Source organism: Cydia splendana, chromosome 12 (genome assembly GCF_910591565.1).
Source record: "Cydia splendana chromosome 12, ilCydSple1.2, whole genome shotgun sequence".
Lineage (NCBI taxonomy): Eukaryota > Metazoa > Arthropoda > Insecta > Lepidoptera > Tortricidae > Cydia > Cydia splendana.
The window spans coordinates 5,068,347-5,081,170 of record NC_085971.1 but is presented as its reverse complement, the minus strand read 5'-3'; the positions used below and the strand labels follow the sequence as shown (position 1 = coordinate 5,081,170).

General features: G+C 41.9%; 1 protein-coding gene across 1 annotated transcript in view; it reads left to right on the top strand.

The window, feature by feature from the left end:
- Positions 1-4,536, top strand: part of LOC134795344 (frizzled-2) — a 50,182-nt gene extending 45,646 nt beyond the window's left edge. The window contains exon 3 of the mRNA XM_063767165.1: positions 768-4,536. Coding sequence (XP_063623235.1) covers positions 768-2,237 — 1,470 coding nt within the window. The 3' untranslated portion in view covers positions 2,238-4,536. The remainder of the gene's footprint in view (positions 1-767) is intronic.
- Positions 4,537-12,824: the final 8,288 nt, after the last annotated feature.

Genomic DNA, 12,824 nt, shown 5'->3' with positions numbered 1-12,824 from the left:
AACTCTCTGTACATATTTTGGGGTCGTGATGCTGTTGATATTCAGCATGCAAACGTGTTAAGATGGTCATTGGTCATACTAATGTACACCTTAAAGGTCCGAAGTAGACGAAACGTATGGGTATTTTTTTTTTTCACAATATTCATATCGGACCCGTGAGAAACTTGTTCAGTATGACCATCTTAATATATTTTTGACATGCAGGATCACGACCCACCAAACACCCAGCAAACACTCGTCTTCTACAAATTGCCCAATGATCGCACGGCTTTTGTTTATAAAGAAAAAGCAAACAGACGAAATTAAGCATTCCGATAAGTACCTCTTTCAAAGACGAGTAGGTACTTTGTTTTGTCTGTGTTACGCGATAAATTCGATCATAAAATGGCAATCAAGAATGTCTGAACTAAAGACACGTTGCATTTATTAGTCTACTTTACCGCTCTAACTCTCGCCACTCACGCTAATAGAAACCGCATCGTAAATAAGTTTATTTTAAACAATTATTCAGATGTGCTCAAAACCACTTTGATGTCCTAACCACAAGATTAGTCATTTAAGAGGCCTGAGTAGTATTCAGCCAAGATCATACTAAAACTATAGCAAATAGAATTCGTGACTAAGGCCGTATTTTTGTCACTGAGTCATGTGGTCATGTTCCAGGTATTTTTACCCAATCTATGTATTCCTTTTTGTGCCTAACTAGATACTAAGATGACGTTGGCTAGATGTTTCGAAACTTAAATGTCTTTTCTTTGTAATTTCAGGTGCACCAGTACTGGCCGCTAGTCGAGATCAAGTGTTCAGCCGATCTCAAGTTCTTCCTCTGCTCAGTATACACCCCAATATGCCTCGAAGACTACCCGAAACCGTTGCCCGCCTGTCGATCGGTGTGCGAGCGGGCGCGGGCCGGCTGCGCTCCTCTGATGCAAAAATACGGCTTCCAGTGGCCCGAGCGTATGGCCTGCGAGAAACTGCCGCGGATGGGAGACCCCGATAAGCTCTGCATGGAGGAGACCAACCGAGCGCAGGAGCCCGAGCCGCCCCGCGCGCCGCCGCCGCCGCGCCGGCCGCACTACAAGTGTAAGGATCCAAATTCAAAAAACTGCGAAAGCGGCCCGGCTGCAAGCCCGGGCGAGGCCGCAAGCGACGAGTGCGCGTGCACGTGCCGGGCGCCGCTGGTGCCCGCGCGCCACAACGGCTCGGCCGCGCTCGCGGCGCTGCTGCCCGGCGAGGGCTGCGCGCTGCCCTGCCGCGGCGCCTTCTTCACCAGGGAGGAGAAGGAGTTCGCGGGCGTGTGGGTCGCGCTCTGGAGCGGCCTCTGCGCCGCCTCCACCCTCATGACGCTCACCACCTTCCTGATCGACTCCCAGCGCTTCAAGTACCCCGAGCGCCCGATCGTGTACCTGTCGGCGTGCTACTTCATGGTGGCCCTCGGGTACCTCGCCCGGCTCGCCATCGGCCATGACGAGATCGCGTGCGACGGGCCTCTGCTCAAAACCTCCGCGGCCGGCCCGAGCGCCTGCACCCTAGTCTTCATCCTCGTATATTTCTTCGGGATGGCGTCCTCGATCTGGTGGGTCATCCTATCGTTCGCCTGGTTTTTGGCGGCGGGGCTCAAATGGGGCAACGAGGCGATCGCCGGGCACGCCCAGTACTACCACCTGGCCGCGTGGCTCATCCCGGCTGCGAAAACCGTGGCCGTCCTCCTGGCCGGGGCCGTCGACGGGGACCCGGTGGCGGGCATCTGCTACGTCGGCAACTCGTCACCTGAGAATTTAAAGAAGTACGTTCTCGCGCCCCTGATCGTGTACTTCGCCCTCGGAGCGACGTTTCTCCTGGCCGGCTTCGTGTCGCTGTTCAGAATCCGCTCGGTCATCAAGCGACAGGGCGGGCTCGGGGCCGGGTCGAAGGCGGACAAGCTCGAGAAGCTGATGATCAGGATCGGGGTGTTCAGCGTGCTGTACGCGGTGCCGGCCGGCGCCGTGCTCGGGTGCCTCGCGTACGAGGCGAGCGGGCACCTGCCGTGGCTGCGGCGCGCGGCGTGCGGCGCGCGCTGCGGGCCGCGGCCGCTGTACGCGGCGCTGATGCTGAAGTACTTCATGGCGCTGGCCGTGGGCATCACGTCGGGGGTGTGGATCTGGTCGGGCAAGACGCTGGAGTCGTGGCGGCGCGTGTGGCGGGGCGGGCGCGCGCCGGGCGGGGCGCAGCGCGCGCTGGTGAAGGGCGGCGTGTGACGCGCGGCGGCGGCGGCGGCGGGGGTGGGGGGGGTGCCGGGGCCGCCGGTACCTGCGCCGTCCGTCCCGCCCCAGGCGCCGTCAGCTCGCTCCGGCCAGCCTCTGTCCGACTATGGACCCGTGTAAAATGTGCCATACGCGAACGAGAACTAATTTTGTGTAGTCTCGGAGCCCGTGCCCGTGTGGACTTATAATTTGGGGCATCTATGTGGCTCCGTGGGTGTTCCGAACTAGAAAACTGACTTCTCGGAAAGAAGTCCGAGTGAACACGATTGAAAGTGTGGACCCGGGTTCGCCTGTGATATCCCATGAACCGAGTGTGGCGGTGCCGCCGCGCGTCTAGTCCTAGTATAACGCGCGCGCGGCGATATACGTAACTAGTTTTAAGAAACTCCGTGCGAAAGGTCCGTTAAAGCGAAACCGACGACGACGGCGACTGTCCTTCTCCGATGTACCATTATTAGTATTGTTTTCTTTCTCTCCCGCAATCTTTTAACTCATTTCGTTGGCCTTTTAAAGACCTTTCGAGCGGGACGGCGGCCGTAACGTCGAGCCTTCACTTGTCACTTTGTATTTTTTTTTATCAAACCGGTGTTCATAAATGTGCTAAAACGAGGTATCTCTAATTTAGTAGCTTAATATTAATATGGACAAGCGAAAGTGCTATCTATATAATGATTCACTCTTAACAGCTTGAAAATGCATAATACACACTTATTCATATTGACACCAGAACTGTATACTCACTCGTACCACTCGCTTTTCACGTTTTAATATTAAGCTTACAACAAATTATGTGAAAAATATATAGGCACAATACTTATCACAAAAGTCAGTAAGTTATTTAATTTTAAAAGCAATAATTTTTGATTTTTATTGTTAAATAAATTTCTGATTTGTGTAGTTCTTGTAAAGGTGTGATCAACTGTCAAAACCTGTGTTATTGCTTTAGTTTTTTTCATAAGGTGCTCCTTCAAGTTCGCTATGTGCACTGTACTAGCAATATTAAACGTAGGTCTTATTATTACCTAATGTAAGTTGAGCACATAACGAAATTTGCAGGCGCATTTAAAACATCTATCAAGAGATTAAACCTCAGAATTAATGCATTTAATATCCAATACTTGAAATGTTTAGGCTCATCATTATGAAATGTGCCTATTTACAATTAGATAATCCAGATACACATCGTATTCACACATCAAAATTAATGTAAATCAATTCCATAAATATTATTTGTCAATCTTATCAATTGATGAGTCTTCATATTTCAATTCCCGCACCTGGACGCCCAAGCCTACATAGATTGCTGATCAAAGTACAAGTTTTATAAAATAAGTGATAATATATTCTTATGTAACGGTTCTACCGGACGTCTTAAATGTTAGATTATTGTAACTTTCAAGACTAAAACGTTTGTACTGACGATGCATTTCCTGCCATATAATAAATAGATTTTAAAACACACATTGCCATCTGTATATTGAATTATAAATAGCGCTTGTAGTAATAAACGTAGGCTGAATGAAACTTTTTTTAATTCTGTATTTAGTTTTGACTCCTTTCATTCAGCCAACGATAATAGCGCCCTCTGTGACTCAGTACATGAAGTGCCATGCTCCGTAGTTCCATATTGCCCCACATTCGACTGAAGCACAGTGCTGCCATTTATTAAAATTAAATAGATGACAATACCACCGCATGGAGAAATTATCCATTTAAAATCATGTTTCACTTGTAATGCTTGTATTTTGAATGGATAGTTTTTACTTGTACATATTTCTTTGCTCTAAGGAAAAAACTCAGTACATGAAGAAATTTTCACATTGTCTTATTTGGCAAATAGCAAAATACATCTCAAGTGTTCTGATTTCTGAACTGGGCATTTCTGTGTAAATCAATCTAAGACCAAATATCGGGCCTGATTATGCCTCTTCTTATTAAGGATTGTGGTTTTTACGACAGGATAGGTTTTATAAAATATAGAATTTCAGATTAGAATGACCACAGACAAATGAAAAGTAACTTTTGTGACTCAGTTTTGACTTAGGGCAGTGTGTTAGCTCATCAAAATTGACCGTATGTGTAATGCTTTATAAATAAACGCTCAAAAGATACTGTTATAGAGTTAGACGTGCAATTGTGTAATTTTGTACATTGTTAATTTATATCACAGCGGTGACTGAGAGATTGTAATTGTATTCGAGGCGCCGCGGTGACGCGGAGATCATTATGTAATTTATTTTATATCTAACTGTAGATAATATTGAATAAAGCGACTTTTTTATGTACAAACAAATGGATTATTCATTTTCTTTTTACGATAACTCCAAGTTTAAAATGGCCCCTGACAGTATTATACTGCACCATCTGGCGAGTTACAATCTATCTAAGATTCATCGCTAACGTATCTCACCCTTCTCATACAGAAAATCGCAACTAATCTAACTCATTTTAGAGATAATTGTGAATATTCATTATAATGCACAACTAAACGTTTTCTTTGTTACTTTTTTTCCTATGGGATTTAAGTATATTAATTATTTTTGAGAATAAAATTGGGTATTAATTCCACTGTGTTCAAAAGAGATAAATAAAATAATCATTCCAGTCTATCAAGTTTATTTTATAGAAGTTCTAAAAGCGCTAGTTACTAGAATATAAAACCATTAGTGCTAATTTGAACGTTGTCTCCTCTTTCCTTCCTCCCAGTAACCAACCAAACGCCCACCATAATAACAAAGTATCATACCATAGTAACAAAACTACCATAGCCACAAAACGGCCAGTAACAAATAATTAATCCCAATTAATACTTATAATGCGTGACAGATTCTAAAGTAATATCAAAGATACATTTCAACATTAGTCCTTAAACGTTTTTCCGTTTTAAACATTTCGAATGCGGTACTTGTTTTAAAGATAAGATATTAATATCACAAAAACCACCACATAAAACATTTAGTTCAAACAAGAAACCCTTCGCTAGATGGCGTTAATGTCAAACATCACGAAGCGCCATCTATACATTTGATTGAGACTAACATAATAACTTTTATAATGAGACTTATTGACTTGTAAATAATAACAATCGTAATCAATAACGTTAACAAGATAATTATAACTAAAATATTAAGTAAATACAAAAGACTGCTGGACATAAGTTTTATTAAGTTACTATAAATATCACATCATTACGTATTAATTTCAAACACTACAGTACTCAAGATGAAATTCAATAATCACATGGACGCAAGGGACTTTTTTGATTCAACTCCTTGCTTTAATTATTTACACTTAAGTAGGTACATTGTATTGGTAGGTGACTAAAAGTAATAAAAGAAAAATGTTACTGAAGTCTTCCTAACAAAAGTTGAATCAAGTAATTTTACTTTAAGTAGATCTTAATCCGGCACTGAGACGACTTATTTAGTCAGCGACACTGTTGGTTTAAACCATAACTATGTCAAAACGTATTGGCTATGTGCGAAATTGGTGGTTGGGGAAATACAAGCGACGCCAACGCACGACGTGTTGAAAATATGAACTTCCGTGGGACAACATCACTGCATCTCCGTAGTATTTGGCAGCTACCAACTGTCAAATAAGCAATATGTCCCACACCCACTAGGGCGGCGCCAAAGTCATGCACGAAGCGAATATTTAAATTACGAATAGTGTTGCAAATACATATAGGGTCAGTTGTTCTACATTGAAACCATCGGACACAGTGTAACTTTGCGATATCTCGGAAACTAGGTGTTACCAGCTAGTGCCGTCTGTCAAGCAAGGGCAGGCTCAGGGACCCCCAGCACCTCCCCAAAACACGAGCGCGCCTCGGAGAAGGAGCACGCTGCTACGAGCATTATTGTGAATTCGTGCAACAATTGCAACAAAAGTAATTTTTTTCATTTAAGTTTCGCAATTTTTTACCAAGATATAGACTCGAGTTTGGCGTTTTTTAAGTTTTTGTTATGTTCTATGTGTATTAAAGTTTATTTGGAGCAAAATATTTTTAAATTTCTTTCACTCTTTGGTGCAGTTTTTATTAATTGATTAAAAAAACACCCCCTAGTCTCACAATGAAACATTTTTATGTAGTATACAATGAAACATGATGTTCACTGAACACCAGTACCAGCACACAATGAAACAAACTCAATATTTTTTTAAATAATTAAAACCTATGTGCTAAATTTGTGAAACTAAAATACCATGAAAATTGGTAATAATTTGTCTATCATATGACAAAATATAAGATACTTAACTTTAGGAATGGCTGAGATAGGATGGCTTATATGTTGAATGTTTCATTGATGGCAAGGTTAAGGACACATGTCTTACATTGAAACAGTCGTGTATAAACACTATGTTGCAAGAAAGTGTATGAAATCAAGCATGGAGATGCTCAAAACCCTCCCGCGTCTACCTAGTTGGCAATCATGCTCCGTGGACATAAAAGGCGCCTTTTTCGCAGCATGCCGTACCTGCCGACCAGATTTTCGATTCACAATGAAACTCAGGTGTGTGTACAATGAAACAAGTCTTTCGCTTTTAGATATTTCAGCAATCTTATAATGATTCCATATGTCGGAAACCTTTTAAATAACTAATTTCAGCCTACCACTATTTTCTCCTTTCCTTTCTCTTTAATTGAGTGAAAGCATATATGTATTAATGTCACTTAAAGCCCTGCTACACGGCAGCCGACAAGCCCCCAAACCGAGTGGCCTTGGTCTGTCCCGGACCGTGTAGACAGTTGTTACCAACAAAATTTCGTTTGACCTCCGGACGCCCTTGGCATGCGAGCGCGCGCCAGCGACCGCGGTCTGAGCGGTCGGTCCGGAACCGTGTAGCCGCCCGACGCCGACCGCACTAGGCCATTTCGCTTGAAGGACGCGCCGTGTGCGCTCGTGTGGTGGCATTTCTAATAATTTATCAAATACTTTCCTCTTCATTCTCAGAAAGTTATGTATGTCCCCGTAGCGTAGTCCAGCGAATTCATTAAGTTGAAATGACTCAACAAATGCCGTTTTTTGAGCCAGCGTTTCATTCATATACCCTTTTCTTTTTTTACAAACTTTTTAGTAACTTGCAATATACCTAATGTAAGTATGTAAATATGTTTTTACGGGTCAAATCTTGCAAGTTAAATTAGACCCACTTTCTAGTTTCCGATGGAGCTGAAAATTTGCATACATATATAAGTCGGGTGACAATGCATTATTATGGTACCATAGAGCTGATCTGATGATGGAGACAGGAGGTGGCCATAGGAACGCTGTGATAGAACAACGCGACCTAATTGTGTTTGGGGTTTTTAGAATTGTCTCGATGAGTATTAGATGCCTCTGGAAAGAAAAGTACAGTCAGCGATAAGGGGTCATCCATTAATTACATCACACGTTTAGGGGGAGGGAGGGGGTCAAGAAAATGTGACATGTTGTGACAAGGGGGAGGGGGGAGTCATAAACTTTGTGACGTCACTTTAACTTCATCAGTAACCGAAAATGTATTTAAATAATTTTATACGCTAATTATCATTTAAATAACAAGGTTTTGAAACGATAATCGTTTTTATTCGTTTAATTTTATTTCTTAATCGGTTTTGGGTTATAAAATTACTAATATTTATTTTGTCAAAAATATTTTGTTAAAATATTAAATAAATATTTGCCGATTTCGTTGAAGAAATGTGACGTCACACCAGGGGGGAGGGGTTTGCCAAATGTGACCAAGTGTGACAAGGAGGGGGGGAGGGGTAAAAAAAACCTAGAAATTCGTGTGACGTAATTAATGGATGACCCTTAAAAGCTTGTACCAAATATTATTTTTTTGCCAAAAACTTATTTTTTTGTCATTGCACTAGTATGAGTAGGTAGGTTATGAAATTTGGCGCCCCGGCTAATAAGTTTTGCCGCCCCAGAAGTGAAGGAAGAAAAACAAAATGCAATCCGCCAGGGGTGGCATACGCCGCCCTTAGGGCCATACGCCACTGAGTAGGTACTAATGCCACGCCAACTTTCTGAAAGGTTAGGGGCCATTTTGTGCGCTTGCAATACGTGTTGTCCGTCCGCGAGTTCTGAACACACTGTGGTTTGCCACCGTCTAGCCAGACAACTCAGACGGACCCACACACCAAGGACAGACCAAGGTCAGACGGTTAGTAGGCTTGTCGGCTGCCGTGTAGCAGGGGCTTTATTTATTACACCCGTGTCTACGACAACAAGACACCGCGCGGGGCGCGGGCGCGCGGGGTACGGACCCCACCACACTCCATTAGCTCCAGCGGCAGCCACAACGCCGCACGCGTCTTACATACTATTTAAATCAACCCTTCAAACCCTTGTATCAGTTTCGGATATTAAATCCCTATTTCATACGTATATCAAGATCTTTTACTTGCACCTTAATCGCCTGCAAGTTTATGGCGACCGTGACAGGACATTTCACCTCAAGACATCTGCGCGTACGCGACTTAGCAACAGGGAAGGCAGAACGTTCGAGAAGCGCGAACAAAGAAACTGCGGAGCGCGACCTTTGGACTGCATGCCACGCGGGTCTCCACGGCGATCTACTTCCAGGGGAGTGCCCAATTCTTATCCTATCTTAACCTATCCTAGTTTTAATTTTTGTGCTTAGTGTACTTTATTCCAAAAGAAAATAAAAACATTTTTTATTAAATTTTTAGATTCCGGTAATCATCTTTCTCATCTTGAGTGCATTCTTCGCCTATGTTGCTACGCGCCTATATAATATTTACAGCATTAAAAACTACTTATAATAGTAAAACATTTCAAGCCTAAAAGCATTTAATCCGTTGGCCTGCTAGAGCTAATCAACCTTATATTATAAGTCATAAAGTGCTATTTGCATTGCATCTTGAATTTGCACTGCTTAAAATTATAATCTGTTGTTTACGTAAAATAAGAAGTGCTTGTGCACCGAACACGCCTTTGTTCACGCTTTCTTTATACAAAGCATTCCTTAACCATTATTTCGCTAAGCCATTTCATAAAAGCAATTATTTTAAGTAACTTTAAATTAGTTTATTTAGGTGTTTACAACTAAATAAATATTTTCTCACACTATTAAAGAGAGTGTTTATTCCTCATAGGTCCAAACCATTAGATACCTTATTTACTTGCATCATAGCTCATTTCGCTTCGGGCCGACATTTCCAGGATAAATCCTTCGGACTGACTGCGCTCGCGTCGGCTGTGCCTAGCAACTCGCCGCAGTGCCGACCTACTTCGCGTCAGCTGTTCGAGCGAGACTTGACCTACTTTCGCGCGGCGTCTACGCGCACCCGGAACTCCTGCCTGGTTTGATGCACAGTTTTCTTATCTTGTTTATTGATTGCCCTTCACTAGATCTTGTTTGTTACCGTTTTTGTGTTGGGTCATTATTTATCCATTTCAACTTTAGTGCCTCGCATATACCTAAATATTAAATATAAATTTACATAATGGCTACACCCACATCATCTCCTCACGGTGGTGTAGACATAGGTGCGCTTGAAAATGAATTAAAGCTTAAAGATTTAATTAAACAGCGCGGTTCGATTAGAGGTAGACTGACACATTTTGAACAATTTATTGAAGAGTTGAAAAGGATAAAACCTGACCAAATTTCCGAAGCGCAATTTAATGAATTGAATTTGCGAAGTGTAAAAATGGAAGCATTATTCTGTGATTTTGAAAAATGTCAAAGTCAAATAGAACTATCTTATCCTAACCCGGATGAACAAATTCGAGAAAGAGAGAAAACTGAAAAACGGTTTTACAGTGATATTGCCAGTGCTCAAACATTATTAAAATTGCGACCCATAAATAATGAGGATAAACAAAGTTCGTACAGTAGTTGCTCACGTCAGGATAACGTAAACGTAAAATTACCCGTTATCAAGTTACCGATATTTGACGGCAATTATTTTTTGTGGTTGGAATTCCGCGATACGTTCGAGTCATTAATACATAACAATGAAACTATCCCTGACATAAACAAATTCCATTATTTACGATCGTCCTTACAAGGGAGCGCGGCACTTGTAATCAAGTCCATTGAATTTTCTTCACAAAATTACAAGGTCGCGTGGGAATTGTTATGTCAGAGGTATAATAACAAGAAAATTCTTATTAATAATCACCTGAAGGCTCTCTTTAAAATAGAACCTTTAACCAGAGAATCACATAAATCATTAAGATACTTAATTGACCTTGTGACCAAAAACTTGAGGGCACTGACTACGCTTGGACAGCCGGTTGACCAATGGGATACGCTGATTATATTCATGGTGTCCAGTAAACTGGACTCGACCACCAGTGGTAAGTGGGAGGAGCACAGAAATAATCTCTCCGACTTGCCACTCTTGGACGAATTTATCGAGTTTCTTCGCAATCGAGCGGACATTTTAGAAACAACGTTAGCTAATAGACATGAAAAAAGCGTCTCTCATATTCCTAAATATAGCCCACCAAAAACTGAACATAACGGCTCATTCACACAAAATGAGCATAAAGGCTCATTCACACATAGTAAATTTTCAAAAAGTTTTCTCACGTCCAGTGGTCCTAAACCAGTAGGTTTATCGTGTCCAATGTGTAGTCAAGGTCACCGAATCCTAGACTGCGAATCATTCAAATCGTTACCGCTCGAAAACAAGTGGAGCGAAGCCTTAAAGTTAAATCTTTGCACCAACTGTTTACGACGCGGACATGAAGCACGTAATTGTAAATTAGGAGAGTGTAGATTATGTCATAAAAAGCATAATACATTACTGCATAAAGAAAATAACGTAACTAAACCCTTGCCTGCGACGACACCCACGGTTGGAACATCAAATGACCTTGAAGTAGTCAACCAATCGCATAGGGCTTTATCAGTCCGATCAGGTAAGCAGATCATGCTTGGTACCGCTTTAGTTAAGGTATCCAATCCCAATACAAAGGTAGAATATGTAGCACGCGCTGTCCTTGATGCAGGCAGCCAACCTTGCTTTATTACTGAAGACCTAAAAAATAAACTTGGATTAGGGAATCCTGAACCCGATTCTTTAGACATATCGGGCATTAAAAACATTAAACTTTCAGTATCCGATCGATGCGACGTAGTTGTCAGCTCCCTGTCCAATCAGTTCCAAGTGACCTTAAACTGCTTAGTCCTTGATGAAATTACAGATCAGTTGCCTAACTTGCCCGTAGACCTTACTCAACTAAACATACCTAAACATATTCAGCTCGCTGATCCTGAATTCCATAAAGTGTCTGATATTGATATCTTGATAGGTGCCGAAATATTTTACGAATTATTAGGTTTCCAAAAGATACGTCTGGGCAAAAATAAGCCCCTTCTTGTAAACACAGAATTCGGCTGGATCGTAGCAGGTCCTTTAAGTCCAACTCATCTTCCTAATTCTAAACCGTCACAAAAACATCATTGTTTTTTCACAAAAGAAATAAGTGAAAAGTTGACCAGGTTCTGGAACCTTGAAGAACTTCCAGAAGCCAAAGCTCCCTTGTCAGCTGACGAGGAGTATTGTGAAGAGCACTTTAAAGCTCATACTTACCGTTTACCAGATGGCAGATTCTCAGTCCAGATGCCACTGAAAGAAAACCCTGAAAAGTCATTAGGCGACTCTTACCGAGGTGCTGCCAAGCGATTTTACACCTTAGAGAAAAAATTAAATAAAAATCCTATTTTGAAAAAACAATATAGTGATTTTATACATGAATACGAGTCTTTAGGTCATCTCACGCGAATCGATAAGCCGAAATTCGGTTATTACCTAGCACATTTCTGCGTTATAAGAGAAAATAGTGAAAGTACGAAATTAAGAGTAGTCTTTGATGGCAGCATGAAAAGCGCCTCTTTAAAAAGCCTAAACGACATACAATATGTAGGCCCTGTGGTGCAAGACGATCTCTTCAATATTTTGATCAGGTTCCGTCAACATAAATACGTTTTTACGGGAGACATAGAAAAATGTTATCGCCAAATCCTAATTCATGATTCGCAACGAAACTTACAGTTAATATTGTGGCGCGAAGATGACACAAAGCCTTTAGAAGTGCTTCAATTAAATACTGTCTCCTACGGCACGGCCTCAGCACCGTTCTTAAGCACACGGTGCCTTTTAGAGCTCGCATTAGAATGCCCGGATCCTTTAGTATCTGAAGTCATAAAAAGTGATTGCTATATAGATGATATCTTAACAGGTGCGGATAGTAAAGAAACTTTGTCTCACATACTCAACGGAGTAGTAGGCACACTTAATTCGGCATGCTTTCCGGTGCATAAATTCCGTAGCAACTGTCCTGAAATATTTAAGGATTCAGCAGAATCTGACAATCTAAACCTAAGTAAACAGTCCAGTGTTCTAGGTGTACAGTGGACACCAAACACTGACAATCTTAGCTTTGCGATAGAACCAATTCCTAAAGATGAAATTGTGACAAAGAGAACAATCTTATCTAACACTTGTAAGATATTTGACCCTCTTGGGCTCTTAAGTGCTTGCACTATAACACTTAAAATCTTACTTCAAAAACTGTGGTCTCTCAAGTTGACTTGGGATGAGGAGGTACC